General features: G+C 43.4%; 2 protein-coding genes across 2 annotated transcripts in view; both read right to left on the reverse strand.

Moving 5' to 3' along the window:
- The window catches only part of ctnnbl1 (catenin, beta like 1), a 38,533-nt gene extending 35,027 nt beyond the window's left edge, over positions 1–3,506 (reverse strand). The window contains exon 1 of the mRNA XM_061768102.1: positions 3,361–3,506. Within this exon, the coding sequence (XP_061624086.1) occupies positions 3,361–3,390 (30 nt within the window). The 5' untranslated portion in view covers positions 3,391–3,506. The remainder of the gene's footprint in view (positions 1–3,360) is intronic.
- An 11,507-nt stretch (positions 3,507–15,013) lies between these two features.
- Positions 15,014–24,397, reverse strand: LOC133475386 (protein-glutamine gamma-glutamyltransferase E-like). Its single transcript, XM_061768156.1, has 14 exons — positions 24,250–24,397; positions 23,302–23,496; positions 22,368–22,798; positions 22,056–22,184; positions 21,657–21,834; positions 21,410–21,545; positions 20,439–20,542; positions 20,121–20,360; positions 20,005–20,040; positions 19,658–19,702; positions 18,971–19,177; positions 18,725–18,885; positions 17,636–17,775; positions 15,014–16,163 (listed from the first exon to the last, which is right to left on the reverse strand). The coding sequence occupies exons 1-14, from the start codon at positions 24,269–24,271 to the stop codon at positions 16,007–16,009; spliced, it is 2,181 nt and encodes a 726-aa protein (XP_061624140.1). The 5' UTR covers positions 24,272–24,397; the 3' UTR covers positions 15,014–16,006.
- Between the last annotated feature and the right edge of the window lie 555 nt (positions 24,398–24,952).

The raw sequence follows: 24,952 nt of genomic DNA on the forward strand, positions 1-24,952 counted from the left end.
CCCAATTTAATGATTAAGATAATCAAACAAATGTAAATATGAGACAAATATAACCCAAGTGAACTTCAAATGCTGTTAAAATTATTTCATTTATTAGGAAAAATAATAATTCAAAGTTACCTTGCTCTGTGTGAAAAGTAATTGCCCCCTTGTTAAATCATTAATTCATTATGGCTAATCACAATTTTGGGTTAATTTTCACTGATCGCGACCAAGCCTGATTACCTCCAGACATGTTCCACCAAGTAATCGCTTAAGCAGAATCTGTCCCGACAAAATCAAGTCGGTCAAAAGATTTTAAAAAGCTTCAACAAAATGACACGATCCAAAGAAATTCCAGAACAGTCAAGAAATAACGTAAGTAACATCTATCAGTCTGGAAAGCCTTACAAAAGCCATTTCTAAAGCTTTAGGATTCCAGCGAACCATAGGGAGAGCCATTATCCTCACATGGAGAAAACATGGAACAGTGGTGACTGGTGAACCTTCCCAGGAGTGTCCGGCCTACAAAGATTACCCCAAGAGAACAGCAATGACTCATCCAGGAGGCCACAAAAGGAACTCGGGACAACATCTAAAGAACTGCAGGCCTCCCTTGCCTCAGTTAAGGACAGTGTTAATGATAAGGAAGAGACTGGGCAAAAATGGCATCCATGGCAGAGCTCCAAGGCGAAAACCACTGCTGAACAAAAAGAACATAAAGGCTCATCTTACAACCCCAATTCAAATGAAGTTGGGATGTTGTGTTAAACAGAAATAAAAACCGAATACAATGATTTGCAAATCATGTTCAACCTAGATTTCATTGAATACACTACAAAGAGAAGGTATTTAATGTTCAAACTGATAAACGTTATTATTTTTAGCAAATAATCAATAACTTTGAATTTTATGGCTGCAACACGTTCCAAAAAGCTGGGACAGGTGGCAAAAAAAACGGAGAAAGTTGAGGAATGCTCATCAAACACCTGTTTGGAACATCCCACAGGTGAACAGGCTAATTGGGAACAGGTGGGTGTCATGATTGGGTAGAAAAGGAGCTTCCCTGAATTGCTCAGTCATTCACAAGCAAAGAGGTGTCGAGGTTCACCTCTTTGTGAACAAGTGCGTGAGAAAATAGTCGAACAGTTTAAGGACAATGCTCATCAACGTACAATTGCAAGGAATTTAGGGAATTCATCACCTATGGTCCATAATATCATCAAAAGGTTCAGAGAATCTTGAGAAATAACTGCATGTAAGCGGCAAGGCCGAAAACCAACATTGAATGCCCGTGACCTTCGATCACTCAGACGGCACTGCATCAAAAACCGACATCAATGTGTAAAGGATATCACCACATGGGCTCAGGAACACTTCAGAAAACCAATGTCAGTAAATACAGTTCGGCGCTACAGCCGTAAGTGCAACTTGAAACTCTACTATGCAAAGCAAAAGCCATTTATCAACAACACCCAGAAACGCCGCCGGCTTCTCTGGGCCCGAGTTCATCGAAGATGGACTGATGCAAAGTGAAAAAGTGTTCGGAGTCCACATTTCAAATTGTTTTGGGAAATTGTGGACGTCGTGTCCTCCGGCCCAAAGAGGAAAAGAACCATCCGGACTGTTATGGACGCAAAGTTCAATAGCCAGCATCTGTGATGGTATGGGGCTGTGTTAGTGCCAATTGCATGGGTAACTTCCACATCTGCGAAGGCACCATTAATGCTGAAAGGTACATACAGGTTTTGGGGAAACATATGCTGCCATCCAAGCAAAGTATTTTTCATTGAAAATGTGTGTCGCATTATGAAGCGTAAAATATGACAACGGAGACCCCGGACTGTTGAACAGCTGAAGCTGTTCATCGAGCAAGAATGGGAAAGAATTCCACCTCCAAAGCTTCAGCAATTAGTGTCCTCAATTCCCAAACGTTTATTGAATGTTGTTAAAAGAAAAGGTGATGTAACACAGTGGTAAACATGACCCTGTCCCAGCTTTTTTGGAACGTGTTGCAGCCATACAATTCTAAGTTAATGATTATTTGCTGAAAACAATCAAGTTTGTCAGTTTGAAGATTAAATATCTTGTCTTTGTAGTGTATTCCATTAAATCTGGGTCGAACATGATTTACAAATCATTGTATTCCATTTTTATTTATGTTTAACACAACGTCCCAACTTCATTGGAATTGGGGTTGTACTTTTCTAAATAAACATCTGAATGATTCCCAAGACTTTTGGACTGACGGACGAGATGAAAGTTGAACGTTTTGTAAGATGTGTGCCTCGTTACATCTGGCGTAAATGTAGCACAGCATTTCAGAAAAACAACATCATACCAACAGACAAACATGGTGGTGGTTGTGTGATGGTCTTGGGCTACTTTGCTCCTTCAGGACCTGGACAACTTGCTGTGATTGACGGAACCATGAATTCTGCTCTTTATCATAAAATCCCAACGGCGAATGTTCAGCCATAGGTTTGTGACCTCAAGCTGCAGGGCACTTGGGTTCTGCCGCAGGATACCGATCCAAAACACACCAGCAAGTCAACTTTTAAATGGCTTAAAATAACAAAATGAAGGTCTTGGAGTGGTCGACTCCAAGTCCAGACTTGAATCCGATTGAAAACCCTCTGTTTTTGCTGAATTCAAACAATTCTCCAAGGAAGAGAGGGCCAAAATATCTTCACGGACATGTGAGAAAGACTCATGCCGGTTACAGAAAACGCTTGACTTCAATTTGCTGCTGCTGAGGATGGCCCTACCAGTTATTAGGTGTAGGGGGCCATAACCTTTTCATACAGGGCCAGGTAACTTTCAATAGTTTTGTTTTCGCGCTTAATAAATGAAATCACCATTTAAAAACAGCCTTTTAAGTTCACTTGGGTTATATTTGTCTGATATTGACATTTATTTGATGATCTTAAACATTAACTAGGGTAAACTATGCAAAAATATAAACATTTGACAAGGGGGCCAAAGCCTTTTCACTGCACTGTATATCAGGAAGGACCAGCAAGCAGACAACCCAGAAATAAATGGAAGGTTATGGTGACAAACTTCATTGTTAACATTTCTGCCGAAAACGCAAGTGAACACCAATGATGGCCAGAATTAAGTCAAAGGAGCAGCGTTCGCCTACTTTAAGCGAGCACCTCGGCTACGATCATTAATCCCTGGCAAACACACGTGAGATATAAAGACGGTCTTTTGTCGCGTCGTGCGCTACAGAAGGACATTTTAAACTATTTACTACTAACGAACTCAAGCAGACACGTAAACCGAAAACACGAGACTAGACAAAAGCTAGCAGTGGCACACGCAAGCATAGAGTTCATTAAAAAGATTGGTGAGTGTGGACAAGAGTCTCAATCGTACCTGATAATTCAGGAGCTCTCCAACATCCATTTCTCCTCGCTTGAAAACCTCAACGTGGGATTATTTAAATTGTAAGAAAATGAGTGATCTCTGTATGTTTACTCTTAAGGTTGAGCGCCTAACAGCGAGACACACTATGCCGTAAAACAGTTGAAGCGAAAATACTGTCGTAAAGCCAAACTATGAAGATAGCACGCTACAGCGGCCCGGCTAAGAAACGTGCCTAAATAGCAGCCATATTGGCAGGGGCAACGTTTCCATCAAAGGCAATGCATGGAAATAGAATATAAGTCATAACCTGCTCATTTCTCGACCAATTTTCATGAGATTTACTTTTTTTGGTCAACGCCATACCATGTGCTATTACTGCAGAACATTTGAGAAAAAAATCCCCAAAATATTTGTACTTGTGAAAGGTTATTTGTTAATCACTGCCAACTGTGGGCCTGTGAAGCCCTTTGAGACTCTTACGTGATTAAAGGGCTGTACAAATAAACTTGAATTGACTTGAACTTCAAGCCACAAATCACATCGCGACAGCCAATTGGTTTGGAGAACGGTGAGCAAATGGCCAGCCGGGCGGATGGAGGCACAGTTGTGGTGGGTCCTAATCCAGTCTCCTGCCATCCTGTGTGGCGTTTTCATGTTATCCCCGTTCTTCCTGGCTTTTCTCGACATCACTGTCCTCCCATTTTACAAAACATACATTTTAGGTTAAAGGTGCTGTATTTTGGCTATCTAGACCTCCATATAATGACTCTATCATGGGCTTAGTATAAAAGTTTCAGTTTCATTTAAAAAAAAAAACACCTTGGTTTTGTCATACGAGTGTCCAAAAAAGGCCCCTCTGACCGCTACTTCTGTTTGACCCAGTTTTGCATCCACTTTATCCATATTTGGCTAAGACCGCGGCTTTTCTCTGATTGGTTGCCTCCTTGTAGAAAACCCACTTGTGAGAGCACACGTGTTTGTTCAAAAATAAAAATTAAGTAATTGTTCCATGCTGTGAGAGCTCATTTATATTTATATATATATATTATTTATACTTATATTTAGGGATGTTCAATATCACTTCTTTCAGACCAATACCAATACTGACTGATACCCAGTACCGAAACCACTAGTATTTTTAATTCATACATTTTGATAAACACAGTGACAGATAATTGTGAACAACACCTTTCTTTCTTTCTGATGCACGTGATGATTCGCCAAAGTGTCGAACCCCTGCAGCGTATCCCCATTTTATTGTATTTTTTGTCTTAAGTATCAGTGGCTGGTATCGACAGCCTTCACGAGTACCCGATACCTTGAAAACTACCTAATCACTGTTGTCAGATTTGATTTTGTCTACATTCCACTGGGGCGCATTGTGGCCAGACCTGGTGTGATATGTCCTTCAATCTCAGAATAAGAGCTTTCTGTCTTTTACCATAAAAGGTGGTTGCAATATGGCGCTCCACACTTGCGGAAGCTATCACTGAAACTGAAATAACACATGGTGACAGTCAGGTTAAGTATTTATTTAGCATTTGGACAGAGACCAACTGTATTTTCCCGAGTTCATCCGTCACGCCAGATTTGAATTCGTAACCAAGGCTGGAGAAGGGGGGGAAAAAATAAACAATTCTGTGCTGTAATTCGCTGATTCTTTTCTGCTCTTGCAGCAACGAGTGAACAATGGCTAATTTGCAGGATTTTAATTAAATAAGATGGCACAAATAAAATTCTGAATAGAATTAGCACAGTTAGTGCATTCCCGATAATTGGAAGAAGGAAGAGCAATGTATTCCTGCCATCTTTTGTCTGTAGCTTGACTTTACAGTGTCACAGCTGTGATAAAGCTTAATTGCATGTTGCTGTGGAGAGGAAGGGAGTAACTGGAAGGACACACACACGCATAGAGGAGCAAAGAACGAAGGAATTGAGACCACGGCGGAGAGTGTCAGGCTGAGATAACGGAGGGGAGAGCAAATTAATTTGAACTTCATTATGAAGATGATAGCTTTCGTGCAAATGAAATACACACTGACGCAACTGTTGTAGCTGGATTAACAGCTAATTAATTCAATTACTTTACTTACACTTATGCATAATGAAAGTCCACTTTAAATTCACAGTGGCATCTATTAAAATATGGAAGATCAATAGCTGAAGCAGGGGTGATGATATTATCATTTCTTACCATGGTATGAAGTGGAACATGAGACACTATTAGTAGCTATCTGTAAATTGTTAACATTGTGATTAGAACACTATTAGTCTATTGGACTGGCGCGAAAGCTATCATGTTTTAGTGATTCTACGGAAACATTACAATTTATGCATAATCCTTGAAGAACCTTTGTATGGTCTCTGCTGGGCTTCTCATTTCAAAACAGTTGTTCCCATAGGGAATAAAGTAAAGTGAATGAATTCATTCTAGGGTCAAACTGTCACCCTCATAAAAGCTTTATTAACCGTACAGCGCAGTTAACATTCCAAACTGCTATGCACTAAAAAAAAAGGGCTGTATCTCATAAAGTACCTTCCAAAGGGTTAACTACACGACCAGTTTTTTGATGGTGCAGTTCGTCCGAGTGTTGCTGACAAGAGACATGGTTTAAGGTCAAAGATGGCTTGATGGACGCCTTACCTCAAGGTGAAAGGAGAGTCACAGTCCGTCTGTGTAGGCCTGTCATTCTGTCTCTTTCCCACCTCGAGCCTCATTGTCGAGCCGCAGGCCATTGGCCTCCGTCTGTATCGGTCTGATCTCAAATGTTGACGGAGAATCAGTGAGGAGCTGAATGCTAAGGAGGCCAGAGAGCATCTTTAAGAGACAGTAGGAGGGGACAAAAAGTGCCTACCGTGCCTCCTCCAAATCATATCTGATTTTTAAATTAGAAGGAGTTTCCGTTGTGCTCAGCACGGTGACATAGTAGTGAGCACGTCCACCACGTAGTCAAGGGGTTTAAGGGGCCAAGGTTCGAATCTCAGCTAAGGCCCTCCTGTGTGGCAATTGCATGTTCTCCTCGAACTCGCGTGGGTTTTCTCTCGGTACTCCAGCTTCCTCCCACATCGCAAAAAACATACGTTGAGTTCACTGAAGACACGATATTATCCATAGCTGTGAATGTGAGTATGAAGGGTTGTTTGCTTCCTTCGTAAGGCCTTTTGAGATAGGGTTAGAATCATAAAGAATCCTTATTAATTATAATGAATGAATAATAATGAATCCGTCTACATCAAGAGGTGTCTGCTGATGATACGCTGGAAGGACTATGTCTCATAGGCCTGGGAATGCCTTGGGGAGGGACCCCTACGGTAGAACTGGAGGAGATGGGCGGACATGGTGAAACGTGAACCACCCTGCAACTTATCGTGCTTCCGCCCATTTTTTCTTTTGTCACTTATCTGGCTCAGGCTCGTGTTTAGCCGGAGCTTATCCCAGCTGACAACCATTCACCTTACTTTAAGATGACTCTCCTGCCGGCCTAGCGGCCATTCAAACCTGAAAGTCAATGTCAGTTGACTCGATCCAAATCGTGGCGTTACAAGCTACAAAATGACAGACTGGTGGCTCTGGCCTGCTGGTAAGGAGAAAAGATTGGGAAGTGGGAAGGTTAATGAGATTTTCACAAGGTGTCCGTCTAGCGGCTTGAACTCAGATGAAATTGACACACTGTGATTCAAATTAATTGACCTGTGAAATGAGTGTGTCCCTCAAACATTAAGAATTGATGGATATTGCATATTGAGTTTGAGAGGGACGATGACATGGGTGCAAAAATGGAAAGAATTTACATAGATTCCTGGGGTATGTGGAGGAATTGCCCGAGACACCTTGTACCTTTTAGTGAAGAGGTAAGTGACAAGATCCACACCTTCTGTTCAAGCGTCTGCGAAGTTCCTGTAGTAATAATAGAGGCTGTTTCATTGCAGAGGGCGGAGCGGCGGCGTGCTGCGGTGAGGCAGATGGACGATGGCTGAAGAGGCATCGCCCTTGCCAGCCTCTGACTTTGTAGCCCATTGAAGCTGAGGAAATGATGGATGTAAGATCTCATTTTAAACAGCCCAGACAGAGAGGGTCTGGAAACACAGCCGGGCCAAGCGGATAAGGCCGATAGCTTCGGACCACCTACCCTAGTGTTTGTGCATACGTGTGTGTGTGTGTGTGTCCGCACAGAAGCCATCTGTCTTACATTTGAGGGGAGATAGAGGGGGCTACCTGAGAGGCAAGGATAGGGCTTAACCAGGGGTGTCAAATTCATTTTTGTCACGGGCCACGTCGGAGTTAGGATTTCCCCCCCGAGGGCCATTATGACAAAATGTTGGCTAACTAGTTTTCAAATCAGAAGCCAGTAAAAAAAACTTTTTGCTCAACTATAAGTCAATTGATTTTAAAAGGGGGGGTTAGTAACAAAAAAAAAAAAAATGTTTGCAATATCTTCATGGCATCAAAAGTGAAGAAAATTAGCAATTTTCGGAGGAGACCGCGGGGACGACCCCGGGGACGACCCCGGGGACGCTGGAGAGACTACGTCCTTCGGCTGGCCCGACGCCTCGGGATCCCCCCGGAAGAGCTGGATGAAGTGGCTGGGGAGAGGGAAGTCTGGGCGTCCCTGCTAAGGCTACTGCCCCCGCGACACGACCTCGGATAAGCGGTAGAAAATGGATGGAAGGATGAATAAATGAAAAATTACCATTTTGTTACATATTCAAATATCTTAATTTATCAGATTTATTGCAGCTGCCAAAAGGCCTTGAGAAAAAGGAATAGCCTATTTATATGCAGCTCTACTTCCCATGACCTTCGCACGAAGACCTTGATATGTCATATCTGTTTAATTTTCCTTTCATTTCGATTTTAGAACTGCATGCACTGGTGAATATTACAATGAGATGAAATTTCCTTTAAAACAGTGCAATAATAGCTTTTCTTGGTCTGGTATTTGTATGAGAGGCTCAATCAGGGGTGAATCTGAGGTGGCAAGCATAATTTCAATTGGAAAATATATATCATTCATATTCCGAAATGAGCTTGAAACTACATTTATTTGTAATGACTATGCTGTCTGGAAACAAACTTTTCACTGATTTCTGACATCGATGGCCTAATATTACCTCTGACTGACTGTTGCTGTGTATTCTGGAACTTCCAGTATCGAGTAGTTACTTTGGAAAGTAAAGTTATTTGGGAGCCCGCATAAAATTGCATCCTAACGTTTTCTATTTCTCATTAGAAAACAATGTCAGAACAAAATATGAAAATGTGTCATAATTACTACTATCCGTCATTACTCAATTGATAATATCACACAGTGCCTGGGGTGATGATCAAGTTCAATGCAGGTTAAAACGTGAACACAAACGTCTTCGACAACCGCGATGTGAATCGTGTCGTTAGGAGGTGTTTCCTAACTCAGCCTGATGATGACGAGGATGATGAGGATGATGAGGATGATTCATTGCTGGCTGGGTAAACTGATTAAATCACTGCGCAGAAGGCAAGGTAGCATTAATACTTTATAAGGCTGTTGGCATGGTAACCAACATCTGCAACACTCTGTCTCTCACAAGGTCTTTGTTTTTGTTTTGTTTTTTTGCCTCTTGCTCCTTTTTAATTTCAATTTTCTTTATTTTTTTTGCTCAGTTACTATGAGGACGCTACGCTTGAGGTGTTGCGACTGTTTTGTCGTTATATTCCAACTGTTCTCGAGAAATGATTTTCCACTGTGCTACCCGTGACTGTTAATTCCTAACAAAAATATTCAACTCAAAACTCCTTTGAAGGCCCCTGACCGGTTCTTTTTAGGAACTTGGCACGGTCACTTTGTGTATTTGTCACGCTAGCAGCTGAACTTTTGCTGAGGTTATTACGTTCCTCACCTTGCTAAATAGGACTTTTCTTAATGGCGGAGTAGGTAAGGGAAGGTTGGAGGGGATGAAGGCAGGCTGCGTGGGCAGCGATGCATCATGGGCAATAGGATTCAGAGCAGACCTTCAATATCACTGCATCGTAGCGTCTCCTCAGCGCAAAACTCTTGTCTACATTCTAAATGCAGGTCATCAGTTATCCTCTGTGGAGCCACTGAGATGACACACACACACACACACACACACACACACGTTAGTCAAGCCTCACGCCCGAACCTCACACGATCACACATCGAGTGATGAAATGATTTTCCCCTCCAGTGCTTTTCAATTCGCTTTAGGGGGGCTATTGTTTTCCCTCGATACAAAAGGACTGTGGCTATAGCAACGTATTCTACATGGACAAATGTCTTGGAACACATTTCCATTCCGTAAGTAGAAGCCAGTTTGCCCTTTTTTCAGCAATAACACACTTCTGGAAAGACTTTGCTCAAGATTTCTGGGAACCGATCATTGTTGATGTCACTGACAGACGATCACTCAATGCTTACTGAACCTCGCCATTATTTTTTCGGACGCTCAAGCTAAGAAGTGTATTTTGGTAGGACTTTTGAGGGTCATATGACTTTACAACTTGGTGGAAATTCTAAGAAATATATGTCCAAGGCCTTCGTGTAAACATAATAACACCAAGTTAACTGATGGAAGAAGAAGATTCACTGGTTACAGCAGCAAACAATACACTAATGCATTATCAAAATGAACCAGATGAGGAATTTGTTTTTAATTTACAAACGGAATAATTAAAAAATAATAATAAAATAAAAACTCAGCAACATTGTATTGTGTAAGAAGTACTACACTTTGTGTATTTAACGTTGTGAAAATATTGCACTTTTATAATAGTTTGTACTTAGTGCAATTGAACAGTCATATTGCTGTGGGCAAGAATGTGCTCCTTCCTGGACCTCGGATGTAAAAGTCCGGCTCCCGAAGGAGTTGCGCAGGGACTACAGTGTAATACGGGGAGTGAAAGTTGTTTTCCATGACGGATGTCAACTTGGCCGGCATCCTTCTGTCCGCCACCTCCCTCGACGGGGTTCAGTTGGCAGCCCGGAACAGAGCTAGCTTTCAGTCGGTCAAGTGAAAAAGTGTAGAAAAGTGTAAAAGGTCCTGAGCAAGGCCTTGCTTATGTCAAAAGACCTTAGTCTTAGTCTCCACAGCAAATGGAGGTCACTCTGGCCCTTTGTCTTCTTATACAGTACCAGTCCATTTTGTTATTGTTTAGGTGAACACCAGGGTACTTAAATGAGTCCACTGTCTGGACACGTGTTGAGTTGTTTGTGTGTTGTCTCACTTCTATGATGAAGAAAGTTCTCGGGGGGCACACGGTTGCCGTCCGTGACGTTATTAGACAAAGACTAATAGTTTGACGACGAGGATGGAGTTTCTCGTTATGCTTCGCAACCGTCTTATTTTTGCACTCTCAGACCCGTGCCGCAGCAAGACGACGGCGCCGTCCACCCTAACGCCAGGTTGACAGGCGAACTGCAGCAGATCCAGCGAGGACTGAGGACGATCCTCTCCATGGTGTTCGAAAGCGGGGTGGGACGTGACGGTGTTTTGGGAACCGGCATCAAACGGAAAGTCTTCCACACGGCTGAGGCTCGGGTTAAAACATGAACTGGACAACCTTACTGAGCTGGTGTGCACACTCCCTAAGCACTCTGGAGCTGAGGCGATCTGGTACTGCGGCTTTGCTGGTTTTTGTCTGCCTGAGCTCCCTCCTTAACCTGTCCTAACCAGGTTAGAGTTTGGTGGCTAACAGAAGTCCGGACACGCGCCGCGGCTTTCTGAATACAATTTGAAGAGCGAGACTCACGATTGCAAATGTAAAAGTGGAAGCCTTGCAAGTGCTCATCATGAGTCCGCCCCCTCATCAGCGAACCACTTCAGGGAGCTATCATTTCAAAAGGGCAGTGGCCAAACAAGATGCTCAGTGAATCTCTCGTGCTGTTACCATGGCAACCCGGCCACTGCAGAGTGCGCGCCGGCGGCGCATCTGCGCTTGCGTCCGTGTGCGTACGCCGGGCATTAATGAGGACTTCAATCTTCCTCACATCCATCCATACGACCTTGGGGATTGATTGCCTTGTATGTGATCAGCTGATCAGCGCAGTCAGTTGTCTGACATCCTACAGGAAAGTCACTGTGCACTCACAGTTTTATTAACAGACACATTTCCAAAGAGAATACGTTCATATGTACCCACTGTATTCCAAATGTAAACACGTCAAAGCATTTTCTAATCATTTAGAATCTTTTTATTCTTTTCTAATGGTTGGAAATTTTTCATTCATATTTTTGTATTTTTTATATAATATCTTTTATAGAATTTTTTTTGTGGAAAATGATATTTGTGTATTTTGTATCTAATATATTTCTCATTGAATGTTGTAATTATTTTTTTTTTCTTTTGTGGAAAAAGAAGACTCAAGATTGATTTGTATAAATCGAGCCCAACACGTCTTTCTTTGAAGTTGCGAGAAAAAGAAGAAGTGCACAGTGACTTTCTAAAGCCCTTGTAGTTCCCTTTCAGAGTTTTATGCTCTGAAAGAGAAAACACTAAATGGCATTACAGTGTTATAACATGTTAGTACATACAGTGTTACTTATTTGTTAAATAGTTTATGTATAATTTCTCTCCTGGAATGAAACCAGTATTTACGTGCCGAAACAACAAAGATGTGCAAAACGTCACAATTAAAATATTTCTTTTTTTTTAGACTCTTTGTCCTTTCACAAGGCTGTTTGAAAGACAAACTAGATTAGGACAGAATTAATAGTGTACTCACTCTTAACTAATGCTGAGGGAAGATTCCTGTTTGTGGAGGAAGTACTGTATCTTTACATAAATAAAGTTTTGTTTTCTACTTGTTCCATTTACAATTTGACAAAATGTTTCAGCCTGTTTGTTTGTTTGTTTGTCAGACAGACAAACATTCCACCAGTGCACCGCAGGTCAATCACCAGGTGTCATGAGCAAAGTCGCTAACGATGTCGGAGCCACGACCAGGTCTGCAGTCGTGGGTAACAAGGGAGAAGAGGGAGTGGCTTATCACCGAGCCTTGCAGTACGCCAGTGTTTCGATCACAGAGTTGATCGCATGGTGCTCGATGAACTCTTCGGAGATGTAATTAATGAAGCTCCACCGTTGCACCTGCACTTGTTCACTTTGAGGGAGACGAGTCAGTTGATCCAGGTTTCTTGACGTACAATTTGACATACGAGCACTGTTGGAGCAACCTCACCTCACCTGGCAACGAATCGCATTGGTGTTGTCGCGTTATAACCTCAAGAAACGGCTATTTGAACACAAACTGTGGCGCAACACATGTAGATGAACCTTCCAGGCATCTGCGAAGAACAACGAATATTTCTGCAGCTTAGTGAGGAGTTGTGACCGTCTCCATTTATATGCCTGTCTGTATGATGCTGCCATATACCATCCTAGAAGCATTTTTAACATTCACTCCTTAGCACCTGTCTTATCTGCAGTTTTGAAAAATGGCGACCATAAAATTGGAACCGAAATGAAAATCTCTCGCTCTCGCAACTAAGTGCTAGTCAAAAGCAGCACTAGTGTTCATTTTCTGCATGTAATGGGCACAGCGCTCTGTGAAGGGCAGTTTCGCGATCGTCTTCAAATCACCGTCTTCAATGCTGCCTTCATCTTCCGCGATGAGAATTCCCAGCTCCGTCGCTCCAATGGTGATTCGTCGTTCATCGGCTGCTTGGCTGAGGTGCCTTTCCAGTCCGGTGATATCCGTCCAGCGCTGCTCTAATTGACTGATTAAGTCGCGCCCCCAGAAACCAAGATGGCTGATAGAACCGCTAAGCTGTGACAAAATGGCTGACTGCTATTTTGATGTGCTCTTGAATTGCTTTTGATAATTGATAATTCAATGATGGTCTGTCTGTCTGTCTGTCTGTCTGTCTATCTATCTATCTATCTATCTATCTATCTATCTATCTATCTACCTACCTATCTATCTATCTATCTATCTATCTATTTATCTATCTAACTATATATGTATCTATCTATCTATCTACCTACCTACCTACCTACCTACCTATCTATCTATCTATCTATCTATCTATCTATCTATCTATCTATCTATCTATCTATCTATCTATCTATCTATCTGCAAGAAAGGGCAAAGACGGAACAAATGATGGACGGAAGGAAAGAACGATGAATGGAGGAAGGAAAGGAAGAAAGGATAGCGAGAGGGGAGGAAAGCTGGATCAAAGTAAGGATGGATGATGGCTGGAAGGGGGGATGAAAGGGGAAGAGGGGTAAAGATGGAGATAAGGAGTGTGGAAGGATGGCGAAAATGGAAGGAAGGAAGTATGGATGGATGACTACAGGAAGTAAGGATCAATAGAAGGAGGGGTGAAGGGAAGGAAGGATGGATTAAAGAACAGTTGACGTATGGAAAGAAGGAAATAATAATCAATGGATGAAGGGAGGTTTGGAAGGAGGGGTACAGAAGAGAAGCAGATGATGGTTGGAAGGAGAAAAAAGAAAGGGAAAGATGGAAGGAGGGATTGGTGGTGGAAGGAAGTACGAATGGGTGGCTGAATTATGGATCAATAGAAGGAAAGAGAGAAGGAAGGAAGGAAAACTAAGGGAAGGAAGGCTAAATAGGAAAAAATGCAAGGAAAGAAGGCAATAATGACAAAAGGATGGATGGATGGAAATAATGATGAACAGATAAATTGAAGGAAGGATTGCTAGAGGGGAGAAATGATGGGTGATGGCCGGAAAGATGGACAAATGGAGGGATGGTTGGATAGATAGATGAACAGAGAAAGTGTAGATAGACGGAAGAAAGGAGGGATAGGTGGGTGGCTGCAAGGGAGGGAGGAATGGAGAAATGATAGATGGAAAGAAGAACCACGGTTCCCTCATCCATCCAGGGGAAGGAGAGGATGGATGGAAGGATGGATGTTGGAGGGATGCGTGGAGGAAGGAAGAAAAGATAGACCCAAACATCCAGCGGATGAGGGAAGAAAGAGGGGAACATTGAGGAGCAAAAGAGGGATGGAACCTGGCAGATGGGCGGCAGGGCTGAAACGAGGTGACGTCAACAAGGGCAAACAAATATGGACAAGAAAATGGACTGATGACAGAGAGGTAAGAAGGGAGGAGGGGGTGGGGGGCAAAAAGAAAGGATGACAGACACAGAGGAGGGAGGAGGAAAGAGGAAAAGGAAGGGAGCAAGAGAGAAGCGAAGAGGCAGCTAAAGACAAAGAAGTGTAATTAACATTTGTTAGCCAGGAGAGATGGACGGTGTGTGCGTGCGTGCGTGTGTGTGTGTGCGCGTGCGTGCGTGAGGCGGAGGAAGGCCCATTAATAATTTATGACGGGCTCGGCTTTTCAAAGCGTTCTCGGTAGTCGCGCTGGCTGCTTTTTTTCCCCCTGACGTTTAATTTGTCTGAAAATCAGCAAGCGTGCAGTCTGATTATCGCTCGGGCCCAACAGCCCACCACCCACCCCCCCCCCCGACCCCACCAACCCGCCCGTCTGACACTCAGGCGGCATCACAAGCCGTTCGCTGACTTGTCCGAAGGTCTTTCAGAATAATAACAATAATATTTACGCTAGGTTATTCTTAAAAAAAAAAAAGAAGAATTCAAATGAAAATACAAATGGAAAACATACATTGGAAAAAGTCAAATAAAAATGAAATAATACAAATAAGTAAATAAAAGCAGAACATCCCAAATATTTAAAGTTCATTGTCATGTCTGACTTTCTTGTTTTCCACCAATCACATCCACTTGCATGTTAGCGGGAAACGGGGCTCGGAAATGAGCTTGTGAATTGGGACGACAAACGTTTCGGGAAAAGTGATGACAATGCGCGCGTGCGTTTGAATGGGATTGGTCAATTCTGAACAAACCGAATTCCCGCTCGCTCTATAGGATATGCAACCGTAGAATCCCAGTTGTTTATTTTGACTTCTAGAAAAAGATTTCTTTTTGGAGTTGTACAGGTCATAGGTCACATTGCCGGCTCAAATGATTGATCTTTTTTCGTATCATAAAAACCTGGCATTTGAACAGTGTGTTGAGACATTTTTCTTATCCACTGTGTATATATTTATAGACATAAAGAATATGCTGTATAATACCTCAGAGGGAGCGTTACACAGTGAAGAGAAAATGCGTGGTTCAATGTTTCTATCTAGTGGTAGCTTGGAGTAATAGCATCCAGTCTTTATTATTAATATATATCTTTTTTTTTTTTTTTTTTTTCCCCCCAATCATCACTATGTAACCATATGGTGTATTAATGGACCGTTACAGGTATTCATTCATTCATCCGTTTTCTATATCACTTACCAGTCCAGGGTCGTAGAGATCTCTGAGCCTATCCCGGCTGATTTAGCGCGGAAGGCAGACTACACCCTGGACTGGTCGCCGGCGCCCATTCACAGGGCATATACAGGCAGACAACCATTCACAGTGACATCATCATTGAGTGGAAAATGAACCCATCATTGGTGCATTACTGGGAACGGCTGCAATTGTAATGCAGTGCAATTCTACACCACTGCAAACCACTATATACTCGTAAAGTTCCATTTTGAATGCCGCTCATCTCTTGGCTCTCATTACACTGTGAAGGTGTACATAACTTTGTGACCAGTCGGTGTAGTTAAGCATATGATACTGTTAAGCGACAATAGATCAAAAATCGGAGCTTTCCAATTTTTCAATGTCATTGTGTGGTGACGGACACTTTGTGGTAGCTTCTCGAAATGGCGCCGGAGCTGCCGCTATGTGAGAAAGAGGCAGTCAGCATCTTAGTGCCTGAAGTGGAGGCCATGATGGCAACCTTCTTCACTATCTTCTCATTTGGATGCAGGATGGTCAGTCTGGAAGAGAGAGGATTGGGAAGTGAGCAATATTACATTATGAACATCAGAATCATCTTTATTTGCCAAGTATGTCCAAAAAACACACAAGGAATTTGTCTCCGGTAGTTGGAGCCGGAGTTGGGCATATTGGACATCAGCCAACCCTGATATTGTATGTGAAAAGGGGTGTGTTCACTTGTTATATTGCGTGCAGATCTGCCAGGGCATGAGGTTTGGGTAGAGGGAGGGCTCTGAATGCCCCGCGTATGTTCATGTACACACAAGCCAGTGTGTTATTCCCCTGCGTGGGCATGGTGATATGCCGGTGAAATCTGTGGAGAGTGTCCGTCAAATTTAGATGGTTAAAGTCACCTGCAACCTCGTAAAAAGCCTCTGGGTGCTTGGATTGTAGAGAGCTAATGGCGTTACGTAGCTCCCGTAGCACGACCCGAGCATTAGCATTTGCAATGCGCTCCCATAGTCACGAAGTGCTCTGAGAAGCTGATCGTGGCACAGATTCCAGACTCCGTCTATGTCACTGTGGACCCTCACCAGTAACGCCTACAGGAAGAACCGCTCCACTGATGATGCCGTCTCATCAGTGGTCCGCATAGCCCTCAGCCACCTGGAAAGCAAGAGCTCCTATGTGGATGGATTTCACCTCCGCCTTCAACACCATCATCCCAACGACCCTGGTGCAAAACCTGGACATTCTTGGGCTGAGTCTATCACTGGAGAACTGGGTTCTGGATTTCCTGACCAAACAGACCACAAACTGTCAGGATCCACAACACCGTCTTCTCCTCCATCATCCTCAGCACTGGCTCCCCACAGGGCTGTGTGCTGAGCCCCTTCCTGTTCACACTAATGACCTATTACTGCTCAGCAAAATTCCCAAGCTGTCAAATCGTTAAGTTTGTGGACGACACAGGAGTAGTGGGATGCATCACGAACAATGATGAATCTGAGTACAAAGAGAAGTTAGACCATCTGGTGAACTAGTGCAAAGATAATCTTTTGGCAACAATATGAAGAAGACCAAGGAGACAAAGACTTCAGGATGGACAGCAGTGGTCTAGAATGTTCTCCTTCCTCCAGAAGCTGCAACATGCCAGACTGGAGAGCTTTGTCTTGAGGAGCTTCAACAGAAATGCGGTGGATAGCGTCCACAACACCACCATCGCAGTGTGGCACAGCAGCAGCTCGGCTGCAGAAGATTGCGGGGGCAACCTCACCACCTCCACAGACATGTTCGCCAGCAGATGCAGAAAGAGGACACCTCGTGGGAATACTACAGTTTTTTTTTCTGAATTGTAGGAATCATTTTTGGCTTGAGCACCTGATCCCCAACATGTTTGCGCATGTGCCGGCCTGACAGCATTCTCAGAACCACATTCCTTAGCTACTTGAAGCACAAACAACCCCCGTGGAGCACTGCAATGATCAGGAGCGATTGCATCGTTTACAAAAAAAAGTGTAAACAGACCCACCTGGCCTCTTGTTTGCCCTGCAATAATCCGTAGCCCTCCACAGTGAGAACAGCCCCACTCAGAGTTTTGTTGAGCTCGTTGGTGAAGGACACAAGGGCCTGGTGCTCCTTCTTCACCTGGATGCTGTCCCCACCGTCAACCTGCAGGAGAATCACGGCGAGGTAGTTATTAAAATAATAGTGTCAAGCTGCCAACGAGATTGTTATCCGATGTCACCATAACTCAACGAACACGCGTCATTACCACTTTACCCGAGGTTTACCTTGGGCGAAGACAACAGGTATCATTTTCAATCCATTGCCTGTTCGTTATTTGTCAATCAGTAGGAATGCACAAAACCCGAACTTTGTGGAAGGGTGGAACGTTGACCAAGGAAGAACCTGCTCAATTTTGGTCATGATCTGAATAAACGTGTGGGTTTTTTTCCCACACCGTTTAGGAATCAGGAAGGGATTTTGGACAGGTAAACTAACATACACCCCCCAAAAAAAACAGCACTAGTTGATTTTATTTTATTATTTTTATTTTTTTTTACTTTAGTATTATTCTGTTAGAGGACTATAGTCTCCTCTTGCCATTTCAGTCACGATAGACCCTTTCCCCCGCCCCAAAAAGCGACTCAAAGTCCCTCTAGAACAGTTGCATCTCAATACATTGGAACATTACGGATAAGTACATTTATTTCTGTAGTTCAAGTCAAAAAGTCAAAACAATCTGTTGTACAAATTTGGTAAACACATTGCAACATACTTTTAAGAAGGCCGATTCCTACCTCATTTCTGTATTAAAAATCATTTTCATGGTAATAATGAATACTGGTAATGAATGAATAATGTGATAATGAAATATTTACCACTGTGTAATTAATGTCAATAAATTAACTTTCATTTTTAAAAAAATTAGATCTGGGTGTGAAGATGTTGCCTAGAAGTGTGGCAACATCGACTGTAGGTAATTCAGAAACTCCAAAATGACGTTGCTCCAAAAAACGATATGTTGCTATCATTTTTGTTTCTGGCATTTCAAAAATGTTTACACAAGTACAAAAGCTCCCCCCCCCCCCCCCCCCCCCCCGCCCCCAGTGTGTACCTCTATGCTTATTTTTGGTGAGCTGAGGTTGAAGTCCTGTGTAGCCAGGACCCTCTCTTTGGTCTTCAAATCCTTGATGACCACCGCCACCTTCACAATGTCGTCGCCTGCCAGGAACGCCTCGTACTCAGAGGGCGCGATGGAATGGCGGCGTGTCAGATCTGGAGGAGCAAAATAAATGGAGGTTGGCCAAACATTGCCCTCATGTTGGCTTTAACCAGTCAATGGGACACTCGGAGAGCTCACCTTGAAATGGCTGAATGGGCACTTCTTGGTGGCTCTTCCAGAAGCTTTTCTCTGGGCTACTGTTGAATTCTTTCAACTGAGCGTTCAGGTGCTCCCTCAGGACGCGAGTGCTGTTCGACAGGTTTGTGACCGTCACCGTCAGGTCGATGCCCTTGCCCAGAGTCGGCTCTCCGTCTACGCTCAAGGTCACGTCCAAGCTGGACCCGTCTGCGCAGGAGCAAAGTCCGCGAGAGGAAGACTTCATCTTGTCACGACAAACTTAAAAATGTTCACACTTGATCAAACATGAAACTTGTACTCTCTGACCACGTTCCTTCTGCGTATGACATTTGTCGTGATGTATCTACAAAGTATATCGAGCAATCAACTATTTACTAAGTTACCAGAGAGTAAAAGTGTGACGATAACCATAGAACTGCAACTAGATGTAAAACTTAATGCAACAAAGGAAAAGGTCTGGTGACATCAGGCTGGCGTCATTGCATTACAAGCAGATGCTATTGTTAAAAGCATGTAGCCGATAGCATAATGGCAAACTAAGAGCATGAAAAGTAAAGAGCTTGTCAGCTGTATTTTAATTGAAATAAACAGTGGTTAATGAAATCAACTATCATTAGACACAAATGAGGCTCTCAAAGTATTTGACCGTGACATTAGTCAGTGAGAGCGTATTAAATACAGTCTTACCTTCGTTGGGTAGACGAGACATGACATTAAGAGACCTATGACATACTGTTAAAAAAAAAAAAAAAAAAATAGATGAGAAATGTTCAGTTCAGGGAACATGTTCACTTTCAAAACTAGAACAAAAGCTGACTTTCAAATGTATATGTCGCATTTATAACGTAATGATGGCCCAGCCGGGACGTCTCTGTTGTGTTAGCACTAGCGTAATGCTAACGTTAAAGCTCAGGGGTGTGTGCAGTGGTTGTAAAACGGACACCATCTTGTTTTAGCCAATTTCCTTGAGGACTCAAAGAACTATTTTGATTCTGACACTGCTCAGTGAAAGTGCATTAACTACAGCATTTTACCTTCTTCGGGTGGACCAGAACGTGGGGCACGACATACTGCAAAGAACAATAAGGGTGCTCAGTTACCCAATGAAACAATTATTATGCCCTCTAATTGGACACTAATCTGCTCCTACTTTTCTTTCTCTTATAAGAATCCGTCAGCTCCTCTGGCGCATCTGAGCCGATGGTTTTGGTGATGATCAAGCGTCCCACCCACTCGGTGTCCACCTTCCTCCCCACCACCTTACCAGACCGCACTATCATGCGTACGATGTCCGCATCAACAGAGGCGTAAAGGAAGGCAGTGTCGTACGGGGTGTTCAGGCAACGCCTCCTGATGGCGACCACTGGACAAGGACCACAGCGGTATACACCTGCAGTGGGAAGATATTGAACGTATTCGATCGGTGAATTGTACCAGTTGACTGAATCCCATTAAAACGTCCGCACACCTGCACTCCTTTCCTGCGGGGTTGGGTCCACAACCTGCCAGCCGTCATATTTGGCACCAAGGTCTGGCCTCCTCATCCAGCATTCCACCCACACATGAAAGTTCCTGTATGCGTATGCGTACCAAGTTTTAGGGTAGAAAAAAAAAAAACACACAGATGAAAAAGTAGTAAAGATCTATTTAAAGGTGTACCCCAGGGGAGCTGCTTGGGACCACTTATTTTCATTCAGTGTACAAAAGAAGTATCCAAACTACAGCTCGGGGGACATTTGCGTCCAATTGTCCATTTTTTAGCGGCCCGTGGCTTACTGGTATAATAAAGATAACGTTTGACACATTTAAAAAAAAAAAAAAAAATGAACAAAAAAAAAAAATCCTGCATGGTACTACTAAGTTCCTGCGATGTAACATGGATCAAGATGTCTGAGATGTTAGCGTTATGTTGATACATTTTCTCTGTCCCTTTACATTTCCAATAAATAACCATTACAATACAAATGACGATCGATGGAGTAAGGTATGTCAAGCTCCATACCTTTCAAAGCAAAAATCATCTGGCACAGGTGAGGGTAACAAAACAAAAAAAAGGGAGTGAAGAAATGATTCTGAGAGTAGTAAAAGCATATTTCAGATATTGACAGACTAATCTGTCAATATCGAGATCCTGTGTTTCACAAGGGAGTGTATCCGGCCCACTTTTCTATTCAATTCAAATCAAATCATTTTGTTTTGAGAGTTTCTAAAGAATGGTTCCATCAACCCAAAAAAATGAAAGCAGGTTGCGATTTCCCTCTTGAAGTGCAAATGAATTCATCACGGTCTTTATTGATTAGAGCAGGGAGGACCTACCCTGCACATCTGAAGGTGTGTCTTTGACTTGTACATTCAAATCAAGAAAAATAAGTCTTAAGAGAGCTTCCTTATGTGTTGTGCAGTTTGCATAAAGCCCATTTTGAAGCTGGAGATACCAACCAAACGCTGTCTTTGGACAGCCCGAGCCTGTCCCCAGTGCTTGAGTAGAACTCTTCAGCGATGAGGTTTCCATCACCATCGTGGGCTGCGTTAAACACTGTCACGACCCTAGAGGGAACCCCCAGCACTCGCATCACTGGGGGGGGAAAACAGGTCCCACGTATAAAATACTGGCCATTGCATGAACAAGAAGTGTGTGTGTGTGTGTGGGGGGGGATTTATGAATAAAACCCATTAAAAAAAGCACCTGTGCAAAGGACAGATGCAAAAACCCAACACTGTCCATAGCGCACGGGGTTGCCTTTGGATGCCATCCAGCGGTGAAGGATGTCCGCACTGCCGCTCCACTCTGTTGGCTTGACACCGCCCTTGTAGCTTCCCTTCCACCTCCCCTCCAAAAGACCCATGTCATCACTGGAGTTCACCTTGCGGAGGAGCAGATACATTGCCATGATGCCATCCATACGCTACTTCAAGAGGGAACGCAACCACAAATGGAATGAAAGGGGAAAAAAAGAAAACACTTCTCACTTTCCTAGTGCCTGTCAGCATTCACGACAGTAGACTAGTAGTTAAAAGTGTCAAGAGAGGGAAATTCGCGAATACATTTTTTTGTTTTTTTTTGGCGGTGACTTTTGCGTCTCACCATTGCACAGACGATCCTGCTCAGGTAGGCCGGGTTTTCTCGTAGAACGTAGTCTTTGCGACTGTTGCTGAGGTGCTGCGGGCTGACTTGCAGCAGCTGCAGACAAGCCTCAAGGATACCAGGCTCATACTGTGAACACATGGACACTGATTCGGTCGAATATTTCTTATCGCATCAAGGTTGTCAAACGTCTAGCTAGTGATTTAACAGCACAGTCAAAATCATGGTTTGGGACGTAACGCCGGATTGCCGGATCTGGCTCGCGGGCCTTCAGTTTGACACTTGCGGGCGACGTCACACATATACGCACACCTGACCGAACGACCAGGGCTGCTGACTAAAGTTGTGGTCCGTGCCCATGTAGATCACGCCGTAATCACTCTTGACGTACTCCTGTCGTTGCGCATCCAGTGGCATGTACACTGGATCCTCTTCAAGAGAAAAGAGAAAAGTGTGCTCATCGCACTGCATCGTGGACTCGACAAAAGTCAGAGCGGAGCAATCACCCTTGAGCCAAGGGTTGCAGAGCAGCACAAACAGTCCCGCGGCGTAGCTGCTTCGCTCATGCGATCCCACTATGTGGACCATGAGTTGGTACTGCGCCACAGAGGACAGCGCGGGGGCGCAGACGTGGATGGTGACGACGCGGTGACCTATGTCGCCTGGGTAGATTCGTGCTGACCAGCTACGCGGGTCGGACCGCTTGTCGGAGAAATAGACCAACATCCTTGCTGACATTTCACCTGTGAGGAGAAGCGAAGAACTTTAACATCTGACGTGACATGGGGAAGTGAAAATGAAATTGTGTCCACAATGTACACATTTGGGGCCAGGAAAAAGGTATAACGTGCACATGAGATACTAACTTGTGGGTTTAATATTAACTTGGGAGGTCTGAGTGCTTAATATTAAGTCATAATATTAAACTGTATTTCTTGAGCACATTAGACAAATTTGTATTTTGTGCACACGTTATGTATATCGTGGCCACGATTAAAAAATGTTGTCCATGTCATAATGACTTCCATTCTTTATTCCTACTTAGGTCACACGTTGGACCGGCTGCTTGTCGCTAGGCAGAATTTGTAGGGCACAATCGTTTTCGCCCCACACACCAGGAACGACTCAATCGGTGGAGCTTTCTGCCCAAAGTTGCCAACGAGGCTAGATTTCGAGCAATCTAGCAGACAATAAAGTTAAGAGTACTTGGTGCCCGCCATTGTTTTTTTGCTGTGTGCAAAGTCACCTAGTAAAACCTGCAGGGCCAGATACTCTGTTTTCGGGTTCCACATCCGTCCGTAAAACACCAGAGTAACCTTGAAAGGCTTCCCTCGTCGGACCACCAGGTATTTGTTGCTGAGCCCCTGGGTCTCACGAGAAATGTGGTTTTCCAGGATCTCAAAGTTGACCATTTTCAGGCGTCCTTGGCCTCTGGTTGTGCCTGAAATGAAAACTGCTGTGAACTCTTGAAGACACCGATCAAATGCAATGATATTATAATAAAGTACACTTACTTTATTAATACATCTAGTGCCCCTATAAATCCCCTGGGTGTCACCTCAATAAATAAACAACCAGAACACACTTCAAAGAGTGTGTGTGTGTGTCTGTGTGTTCTATTTCATTCAGGTACGAATCGCAAACTTTCGCCTTCAGGATTTGGCATCCGGACTGTAGAGTCACGATTGACAGCAGCCTCGAACATAGCACTGGTAGCCACAATGCTTGAACAATTTCACGGTCAGATTTTCACCCAATACAATACAATATTTACTTTTACAAACAAAACCTGTGTTCTTAATTTAGCATCGCAAATGTCACACTAAAAATCTGTCATTGAATCTTTGTCTGGGGTTGAAATTTTGATTTCACACATCAATACCTGAATGAGACGCAATAAAAGTATTTCAAGGCGTGTCTTTTGGTTTTACAGTGACCAAAGAACCAAAATCGATCAATCATTCACTGGCGGCTGAATGTGTAAAATAGTATGACACGTACACACGCACTTGTTTAAAGACATGCCTGCTTAACCACATCTGGAATGACACAAATGTTTCTCCATACATGACAGGTTAAAAGCCACGTTGTGTTTCATGAAGTCTATCGAAAGAATCCAAATGCATCTTTTTTTCCTGTAAGGAGAAAGATAACAAAAAGGAACAGTATGCGTGCCCGGTGCTGTGGCGCTCACCTGTCTTTGGTGCAGCCTCCATGCTCTAATTGACAGCCAGAACAAGCAACAGCAAGGAGTGATAAGAAGACTCCGTCCGCCCAGCCGCAGAACAACAATCTCACTTTTCCACTTGTCTAATGAGCACTTCAGCAAAGAAATAGAAAGAGATGTTGTAAATGCTTCAGCTCGAGTCATTTCCCCATTGAGCTCAACAACGTCAACAATAGATATTGTGCATTTAAAAGTGTCGCGGCGCAGTTGTTCAAGTTCATGCTGTACCTTTTTTTTTTTTTTTGGGTGCACACGCACTCTGAACGAATGAACACTTTCCTGCTGACTGGCATAAAAGACACTGAGCATTTTGTCCTGTTTCATAGCCAAGAATAGAGCGGCACAATATTGGGAGGAAAACAAACAAAGAAAAAAATGACAGAGCGATTTCCTTCAATGCTGCGACACACAGTATATTTCGATGTCAAACAAAATACAGGATAACCCCTCTAGAAAAAGTGTAGTATAGGTTAGAGTTATATGTATGACGTCGACCTGTATTTGAATGCGCTGCAGAATTGAGCAATCGTCCTGCCAAACGTGAAGTTCAAATTATTTCTTTTCACGCCCAGTCATACCGTGGAGTCATTAGCACATTCCTAACAGTATTCATCTGTTTGAACATACATTCTTCTGCTTTTCCTTGTCCCTTCAGGGGTCGCCACAGCGC

Source organism: Phyllopteryx taeniolatus, chromosome 1, assembly GCF_024500385.1.
Source record: "Phyllopteryx taeniolatus isolate TA_2022b chromosome 1, UOR_Ptae_1.2, whole genome shotgun sequence".
NCBI lineage: Eukaryota > Metazoa > Chordata > Actinopteri > Syngnathiformes > Syngnathidae > Phyllopteryx > Phyllopteryx taeniolatus.

Excerpts from the sequence above, each read along its gene's own strand:
- LOC133475386 (XM_061768156.1), bottom strand. The coding sequence starts at position 24,271 with ATGGAGGCTGCACCAAAGACAG. Across the intron at positions 21,546-21,656 it reads TGCATCTGTCCTTTGCACAG|TGATGCGAGTGCTGGGGGTT; the intron begins GTGCTTTTTTTA and ends TTCCCCCCCCAG. Across the intron at positions 17,776-18,724 it reads CACCAAAAATAAGCATAGAG|GTTGACGGTGGGGACAGCAT; the intron begins GTACACACTGGG and ends ATTCTCCTGCAG.